General features: G+C 37.1%; 1 protein-coding gene across 1 annotated transcript; it reads left to right on the forward strand.

Annotated features, from left to right (window-relative positions):
- The first annotated feature begins 969 nt into the window (after positions 1 to 969).
- LOC134610430 (sterile alpha motif domain-containing protein 9-like) lies at positions 970 to 5,761 on the forward strand. The gene is made up of 2 exons (XM_063453390.1): positions 970 to 1,008; positions 1,118 to 5,761. The coding sequence occupies exons 1-2, from the start codon at positions 1,005 to 1,007 to the stop codon at positions 5,656 to 5,658; spliced, it is 4,545 nt and encodes a 1,514-aa protein (XP_063309460.1). The 5' UTR covers positions 970 to 1,004; the 3' UTR covers positions 5,659 to 5,761.
- Positions 5,762 to 9,935: the final 4,174 nt, after the last annotated feature.

Here is a 9,935-nt window from a genome sequence, read left to right on the forward strand (position 1 = left end):
CCTACCTTGACGGCACCTGAATATATATCCAAGTGATTAAGCTATCCTAAATATATTTGAACTATCACCATGTTAAAGAGAGGGGGGAAGGCAGTAGAACATAGACACTAAAACAAAGAGCATTATGCCTGCAATGGCTTATCTATACAAATATAAGCAGATATTCTAATTTACCCTGCAAAGAAAATATTGGCTTTCCTGCAGAACGGCAATGTTTTCAACTGCAGTGTTAAAACAGAGGACACATGGCACCCAGAACATTTAATTAGATTAAGTTGTCTAGGCACCTATAGTGTTTCTTTAAGGTAAGAAGGGTAAAGGGTTTCTTTTTAGGATAATGATGACCAGGAAGTTGTCTGTCAACATCATTATTTTTAAGGTATCCCAAAAACTTTACATAGTCTCAAATAGGAAGGAAAAAGCATAGCAAACATGAAGTATAAGCCGTCAGCCAAAAGCAAAACTCTACCAAAAGCAATGGAGAAGGGGTACAGTGCAGCCCTTCAGTCCAGCACCACACTCCCGTCACATGGTAGGGGGGGGAGACACCTACTCTCTCTTAGACACCTGGAGGAGTACACAAGTCTACTAGGAATATTTAATATATCAAATGGTTGCTTTCATAATCAGCTGTCTATTTAAAAATCTGCTGCCTCTCTACCACCTGTAAAGAGAATTGGGATATCAGCCCCAATGCATCCCTTCATATCAGCGATTGTGTACATCAGTAACCAAAAAAAAAACAAAGGAAGAATGCAGCTTGTGTCGCACTAGTTGGGAGCTAACTCTAAATTAGTTGTGTAGAAAGCCTTGTTGAGTATTGAACGTTTCCAGCAGATCCCAAACAATTTTATTATAAACATCCCAAATTATTTATCTGGAAGTTATCTTTTACTTTTTATTCCTTCTATTAGTTATTGAAAAGAAATGAAACATTTTATATAACTTAAACAAATTGTTTCCTTCCACAGATTGTTCACACTGACCATCAAGCTAAGTGAAGCATGGGTAAGTGGCACATTCTGTAATTCAAATCTGCAGTTAAGACACTTAGCAATAATAGTTAAGTACTAATTTTATAGCATATTTATTTTTCAATTATTTTCTCAATAAACAGATTATAAACAGATTCCCGTGGACGACTGGACTGAAATGCATGTGTGCGAGTGGCTGAAATCAATTAGACTAAAAGAAGAATATATTTCTAAACTCAGTGAGGAGGAAGTAACTGGTCCAGTCCTGAAAAAAATCCAAGAGAATGATTTAAAAGAAATGGGCATGAAAAGAGGGCAAGTAAAATTATTAATAATTAGTAGAAATGAACTTCTTGAACAAATACAACAGGAAAGGTCACCAAGGAAAACTAAAAAACACGGAAGCACGACTCACAAAACGTCTACAGAAAGAGCTCCAGAGGAAATGGAAAATAAATGTAGTGCAAATTCCCACCCATCCACACAATCATTGAAAACAAGCCCTTTCCGGCCCTTTGATGAAGTTGGGAATTTTAGATATGTGAAAAACCAGGTACTACCACCAGAAACTGGTATAATAGACCTAATTTCACCATGCCATGAGTACAAATCATTAGCTAATGCTGTAACATTAGATAAAAAACTACTACAGACAAAGTTTACTTCTGAGGTCGTCCGATTTGCTGCTGCATGCTTGAATGTGAGAACAAATGGAACCATACACTTTGGTATTATGGACAGTGTGGAAGACAAGGGATATAAACATGGACAGATAGTTGGCATTCCGATCCAAGAGAAAGAGTTATACTCCGATGCACTAAATAATTTAAAAGAATGCTTCCCAGAGCCCTATGAGTACGCGGCAGCCAGACTGTGCATCCGACCGCCACAATTTGTTGAGGTTATTGATAAAGACTCAGACGAAAAACTATTTGTGGTGGAAGTTGACATTGTTCCTTTATCATGCAGTGTAAAAGGGAAAAAATTTCAAGTGCGATTGCCCAAGTACAACAACAATAAAACAAATTATGGCAAGCTAACAATTTATGAAAGGAATGGAACAAAGACAGAACCTGTTAAAATAGAAGAGGAGTTAAATGCATTTGAACAAAGGCAAAGAGAAGCTGATATCAGGAGAGAAAAGGCTGATTCGCTCGATTCTTTTGAAATGGAAAGTTACGAAGACTTAGGAAGAAAGCTTTCGGTGCTGCTAACTAAAGGGAAGCAGTACTTTGATGACACTCAGTGGTATGTCGTAGTCTCCAACAAATGTGAAGAACAAGATTTAGAACATTTGAAGTTTCTAAAGGACATTAATATATTGTGTGTTTTTGAATTTGATCCAGAATCTGACAGTAAAGGTCTATGTTCAAGGTACAAGGAGTACCACGCAACAAATATTTACTCACTGGAAAGCTACTCTAGTGAATGTGGAAAGACGAAAGATGAGATTGTAAAAAACCTAGGTTTGTTCAAACAAACATGCTGGATATTTTGCAATGGACGCACAAACTTCCTCGGAGATGACCAGCCATGTGATGAACATACATGGATCCGTAATAAAGGGAGATACTTTAAAAGGGCGGTTTCTTTGATCTGTGATGAAATAATTAAAAGGGGCTGCTTCACTGTCCTCTTTCTGTTATTGTCTTCAGTGGAAAAGCCAATCGTTGAGGCTTTTAATGAATTTTACAGAGAAATGAGTGGCCTGGAATACATCACTTGCATTGCTGAAAATAAAGACCACTATGAGCACTGGACCACTCTGGCACAGAATTCCTGTACCAGGGAAGAACTTGATCAGAGGAGTATTGTTGGTATGAAGCTAAGCCATGTTGCTACAACGGTTCAAAAAATGCTACCAACAACAGATTACCTTAGAAACCTCCCAGTCTTCACAGGAGGGTTCTGTATTTTAACCGTACCTGAAGAAGAAAGGATGCATTCACTTAATATACTTTGTGTGAATGAATGTAGTAACATAAATCAGGAAAAAATTGACAAAAAAGAATTACATGAATTCGAAAGTTTTTTTTATCGTGGTGGGAAGATTAGCTGGAAACATTTCTGGCTTGCTGAACAGAAGAAATGTGGGCAAATTATAGAACGACATGGATGCCAAGAAGTGGAAGATATATTAAATAATATTTTAAACAAAAACACTGTAAAGCTTCCTGTTGCTCGAATCAAGATTGTTCATCAACCCGGAAGTGGAGGGAGTACAGTTGGTCGTCATATTCTTTGGAAAAACAAAAAACAATTAAGATGTGCCATAGTAAATGCATCTTACCCAGTTACAACAGTATGCGAGCACACGGTTAAATTAAGAGAGTATGAGGAAAAAGACATGAAACAGTGTTTACCAGTACTTCTCCTCTTAGAGGACTGTGAGGAAGAATATATAGATGATTTGAAGCATTACTTAGGGGAAGCCATGAGAAACAACACAAACAATTCAAAGCCTAGCTTTATACTTCTGAGTTGCAATCGATCAAATGCACCGCTACGGCTTTGCACAAACTCTACACACGACACAGTTGCAATCACACACAAACTAAACCCAGAGGAGAAACGGCTATTCAAAGCGAAAGCAGATGAGCTCTATGAGTCTTTCTCGTCAGACCTCATCATTAGTTTTGTGTTAATGAGTAATGAATTTGAAAAAAAATACCTGAAGGATTTTGTTGAGAATGCAATGCGGGAAATTGACCACTCATCCACAGAAACACGATTACTCAGATATGTTGCCTTACTAAATCATTATGTCCATAATTCATATATTTCACTTTCACACTGTGAAGCCTTCCTTGGAATTAAACCATATTTAGAGAAAGAGGAAGATAAACTGAGTCATTGTAATTTTATAAATACTTTAAGTGACCCGGTAAAACTAATGCTAATTGAATTAAGAGAAGATACTTTTTGGACCTCCAACATTCGTATTTTGCACCCCTTAATTGCGGAGGAACTGTTAGTCCAGTTATCAAACAACTATCCTCAGAGCAAAATTGCAATGGACCTTCTTAAGGAAGAATCACTACTCCATCACAAATTTGGACGAGAAGAATTTGTAACTTTTATCAGACACTTGTTTTTAAGACGTCACAAAAAAAGCAGAGGTGACAATGTAGACACGTTCTTTTCACCATTTATTGAACATGTTTGTAAAAGGGAAAAGGCAGTAGAGATGGCAATTAAGCTCTTAGAAGCAGCTTACATAAGATTTGATAATGATGCTTTTTTTGCACAACAACTAGCAAGATTGCATTATAAAAATGAGAGATTTGAAGATGCCAAAAAATGGGCAGAAACCGCTAAATCCCACTCTCCACATGACTCATTTATATTGGATACCGAAGGCCAAGTATATAAAAAGTGGTTCAATGTAAATAAGGAGAAGTACTTAAAAGACATAAATTCTATAGATATAACTAGTGTGATAGAAAGGGGACTTAAATCGATGGAATGTTTTAAAGCCGCACAAAAAGCTGCAAAAGCAGAGACTGACACCATGAATAATGCAGGCTTTTTTGGTGAAATAGATGTAGGATGCAGTTTGCTATATCTGCTTTCAAAATTGGATTTTTTTTCTCAAAATGACGGGAAAAACACAGAACTTTTAAAATATCTTTTAACAAAATTCACACCTGCTGATCTAGAAACACCATGGTCAAGGATTCATGGGAGATTGAAAGGGTTATACCAAAACATTTACGATGCCCTGGAATGGCTTTCTGATGAAATGGGTTACTTTCAAATAGATAAAATTGACGATGGGGAGGCAGGTCCCCGGGGGGAGGATAAGACCAATAATCCCAGAAAATGGGTAAGTGACAAAACTAGAGAATTTGCTAATTATTTCAACTCCCACCTTATAAAAGGTATAGAAAATAGTTTAGTTAGAGAAAAACAATTTGTTAAAAAGATGAGCATTTACCAACTGGGAGGAGGCAGCACAACAGCAATACTTTTTCTACTGTCAGATTCACAAAAAGATGAAAAACAAGCAAGGCTTGAAGCTATTCTACAATGTTATGGACCAAATGTTTCCCAGGAATCACTGGATAACATTGATCTAATAAATTACATAATGTGTCATATTGCATTAGGGAGTGTGAGCACTGAATCTACAAAACTTTTACCGTTTCAAAAGCTGCGTGACATGAGTAAGAGATTTCTGAGAGAACGGGCACAATTTCCTCCCAGTGCCTACCTAATCATTTTTATGATTTACTGGCCAGATGACAAATTTGATGAAGAGCACAATGACAACATTTTAACTAGTGCAGTTAAAACTGCAAAGTATTTACACGAACTACGAATTAAAAATGTTCCAGTAAGAAAAAAAAGGACAAATGTGCTTTTTTTTCTGGGGAAAGGATATGGATATCAAAAAGTCATACACAGAAGTACCATTGAGAAGCTGATTGAAGGGCCTTTAAATGAGCGCTCATTCAGGTGGGATACTGACCCCAAAAACATCAAAATGCAGAATCTGCTGCAAAAAGTATCTGGTTGGACAGAAAATGGAAAACTTTACACAAAGAGAAAGTGTTGCAAAGAGAAAATTGAAGTTCTGCCTTTAAATTTTGCATCAATGCCCAATGGCAACGAGAATGTCACATTCTATGTGGGATTTACATACATTGGCTTTGTTGCTTATAATGTACAAGTAAGTGGGTAAAATCCACAGGCTTTATTTTTTTATTTAAAAGAAGGAAGATAGCATGTAATTGCACATACCAAATTGCGGGCACATTGCCCTCACTCTACATTTAAATAACCATTGCCTCCCCTAAATTGAATAGCTATTTTAAGGTTGTAGCTGGTTAACTTATAAAATGTTGGCAATTGCAGGCATGCGGTAACTCATAGTATTGGTACAATAACAACCTCACACTAAGAGACGCACCTAACACGAACCTATCACGGAAACACTGTTAAATCTCTTATAGTTTTTCTTTCTCATGCATTTTTCTTTTCTCAACTTATGACTACTGACACCCACTGCTAGCATTTATGTCAAAATATAAAAATGTGCAATGTACGCCAATGTCATGCCTTAGTCACTTGATGTTAACTGTTGAATTGTGAGCACATGCCGTTGGGGCATGTCAAAAGTATGTGTTACCATTTTTACTTTATGCACGCAAAAATAAAGAATTGGGAAGAGAAAAAAAAAAAAGGAAGGAAGATAAAGACATTTTTAGACACAGTTCAATAATTATAATGTTAAGCTATGCGCTCCTTATTGTTCTCTCTCATAATTTTCACCCCCTTACCAACCTCCTTTTTTAATGTATGTACTCATTATAAAGTCTACATTTAAAAAAAGAACATGGTGAATGTCGGCTCATCTCATTACTGTACACACATCTGAAACTCTCTGTTAAACCCCCCCCCCCCCCAAAAAAACATTAACTATCCAGTCCACCCTGATCAGACCAGTTTGATAACTAATACGAAAATCAAATACAAAGTGTTGTCAATGCGAGAGAAGTTGGAACGAACCTTAAGCCATTATTGTTAACTAAAATGTTAAATGGACACTTCAGATCCCTATAGTACTTTGTCTTGCCGAGTTGCTTTATGTGTGAAGCGTGTCCTCTTTTCATTATACAAAAAGTGCAGATTTTAATAGAAACTCACACTTTTATAAATTACTTTGTTACATTGTCCTGGCTACCAATCAGACAACAGGCCTTGTTACTTCCTGGTTTGGTTAGCTCAGTAAAACTAAACTAAGGAGACTGCTATTGCCCAGAGCATCTGCCTTGCAAAGACTTCTAATTAAGCTGCAATGAGAAGTCTGTGATTGGACAGCCACAAAAAGTCTGGGCAGGGTTAGAAGGGGAGGGCTTGCAAGTTCTGCAGACAAAAGATCTGCAGTTTTTGAAAGCTGTTTTTAAATATAATCCAAAGCATATTGTATGAAATCCTGAGCTTAATCAAAAAAGAAGTCACCAAGTGCCATTGTTCAGCTACAGCCATATACCTCCAACACTATGAAGTAGGAAATCGTGATGGAGGACACGTTAGTGCTGTCACATCTATTACTGATGACTCCTAAATGGGTGGTCCTGCTTGGAAGGGAAGCGTGGCTGTCTCAATGAAGGGACATGTCAGAAAGGCAAAAATGCACGCCAGTTGACTCACAGCCTCTATGAAACAGCATACAATTGCTTGAAGGAAGAAGAGAACAGAGCTCTTGAAGCAAGCAAATGTCAAAAAGTATGTAGATGACAAGTTGATATATTTTTCTACACCTTATAGCAGACAATTCAATGAACTTAAGTCTGTTCTAAAAACAAAATTGCCATGGCTAGGAAGCCTAATGAGCCTAGGCCTTATCTTGGCGGTGGTTATTGTTGGGTTGGGGCCTAAACACTTTGGAAAAGGTTAATCTCTTTAGACTAACTGATTTGTTTTAGCCTGCTGGGGATGGGGTGCGTGGCTGGTCTTCCCCCTGTTATGGGCATATGCAAATATTACAAGTTGTTTTAAAGAAAATAAATTTCTTACCTGTGTACTTTGTCTTTAAGAGATTCTGCAAACTGAGAATTTGTTAGAAATGGAAAATATTGGTTTTCATACAATGTTTCATTATTAAATGACCTCTCACCCATATTCAGTGAATACGATGTTCAGACTTTAGGACACCATCTTGTCCTAGGTTAGTGTAATTCCTAAAGTCGGGGAATTTCCCATGTCATGAGCACCCTTACGTTTTAGTCAAAACATGTAAAATGACCAAGTCATGGTCTTGTATCTTTGCCAAGTTAAGGTTGGTCCTAACCTGACCTAACTGAAAATCTAAGGTATAAATATGTGTACGTATTAATATTAGGACACAGAGGAGAGATCTTGGAGACAGAGGCACTGCTCCATTTTATCATGACTGAGAGGTTGACAAATTCAAGAGGGTATGTTATTCTATTTTACTAATATTGCAAGCATTGACTGTAATCTTATAAACTCTGCTATAAATTATTGTAATGGATTATAACATTTTTATGTCTGTATTTATATTTTTATTCTATAAAATATTTAAAAAGACAAAAATGTATTGCTTCCAAGACAATCCATATTTTATATTGTATTCTCAATTATTTATATATTTTAAAAAGAGGAACTCTTACTAACTATATAATATTATGGCCAAGATATCTGTACGGTAAAAGTATATATTTATATAAAGTAGACATCACAGGCTATTTACCTAAGGTTGCTTTGACACTTTCTACGTAGCCATATTACTGCCAATCTCTGCTAAATATTGGAGTAAAATTGTGTTTTTTTTTGGTTTTTGGCACACAAACTTATAACAAAGAACTTCTCATGTGCATTTTGTAAAGTTGGTGTGTGTATTCCTGTACAAAACTTTATTTTGTGTTCAGCTACATCTGCTGAGTACAACAATACCCCCATTGTATGTCTTTGGCACTATTACGTGAACCTACAATGCCACATAGGACACCTGTCCATTTCAGTATTTACAGTACAATTTTGAGAGACGGATTTAATTTGCCTATGCTTCAATTTGGGGCATTATTGCAGTTGGAATGTTAAAAAAACCCAAAAAGAAAAAACCCACAAAGACCAACCATTTGTAAAAGCAGACACTCCAGGGTATCTCATATGGTGCATATTGTGCCTTAACATGCCCCCGTTTTTTTCCCCAAGTATGTGGTAAAAAATAATTTAGGGCATTTTTTACATATGGATTGCATTTTTGCTGGGCATTTTGTATATTTCATATGTGCCACTAAGTTCAAACCCCCCAAATTATGCTCAGCTAAGTCTTCGGAGTAAAATGACACCCCATATAAATGTCTTTGACACTATTTCGTGAAGCTACAGTGCCATATAGGAGACCTGTCCATTTCAGTATTTATAGTACAATTTTGAGAGACGGATTTAATTGGCCTATGCTTCAATTTGGGGCATTATTGCAGTTGGAATGTTCAAAAAAAAAAATAACACAAAGGCCTACCATTTCTTAAAGTAGACACACTAGGGTATTTCAAAAGGCATATTTTTAAACCTTAGCGTAGGATCCTTTTTTTGTTAGTTTGTACCAAGTCTAGCACAATTAGCATTTTTTTCTGCCTTTTTGACACACACTTGGAGATGTTACTGTATATTTTACAATCCTTATGTGTGCTATGGCAGTATAACACTTAATATGTTACTCAGCTATGTCCTCTTAGTGCAACAATACCCACATTTGTACCTTTTTCAGGGTTATGTGGATGATGAAGGGGCAAATTGGAGACACAACACTTTCATATTTTTCAAAAGTGAATGCTGGGCCCAAGTCTCATTTTAGCAGCTCAGGACTTTACCTCTCAAATGACTTGCAAATTACCTCTCAAAGGCCACATATATTTTTAAGTATAAGCAGATCATCAATTCAAATTATGAACAAGTGCATACTATTTGCTGTGAAAAGGGGGAATAGTTGGCGCAAACTTATCTGGGGCTAGTACCCAGTAATCTGCATCACGGGCAATGCTGTCACGGATTCCGAAACCAAAACACAGACAGACCACAAAGAGAGAGAACACAGAGAGAAACTTGTAATACCGGTCCTAAGAAAGGCCGGGCTATACAAGCAGAGAATAGTCAAGGTACAAGCCGAGGTCAAAGGAGTAAAGAGAAACGAAACAACGATAGGAAAAATGGGAGACAAAGCCAAGATTCGGTAACCAGACAGTTGACTAAAATCACACCCCAAAACTGGTCTGCTTATTCGTCCCGGGTGTGGAAAATGTTAAAACAGTGGCCAATACATAGGCCGGGCAGAGAGGGGCAATCAGGGCAGTAGTAACTGGTCTCAACTCTTACGCCCCTCTTGTAACACACATTGCACCTTTTCTGGGGTTTTTTCTTTTTTGGGGTTGATGGAATCTTGAAGCAGAAATGACCTGCCTCCATTCTTCTGCTAGGCTCCAGTGATGG

Source organism: Pelobates fuscus, chromosome 5 (assembly GCF_036172605.1).
Source record: "Pelobates fuscus isolate aPelFus1 chromosome 5, aPelFus1.pri, whole genome shotgun sequence".
NCBI classification, from domain to species: Eukaryota; Metazoa; Chordata; class Amphibia; order Anura; family Pelobatidae; genus Pelobates; species Pelobates fuscus.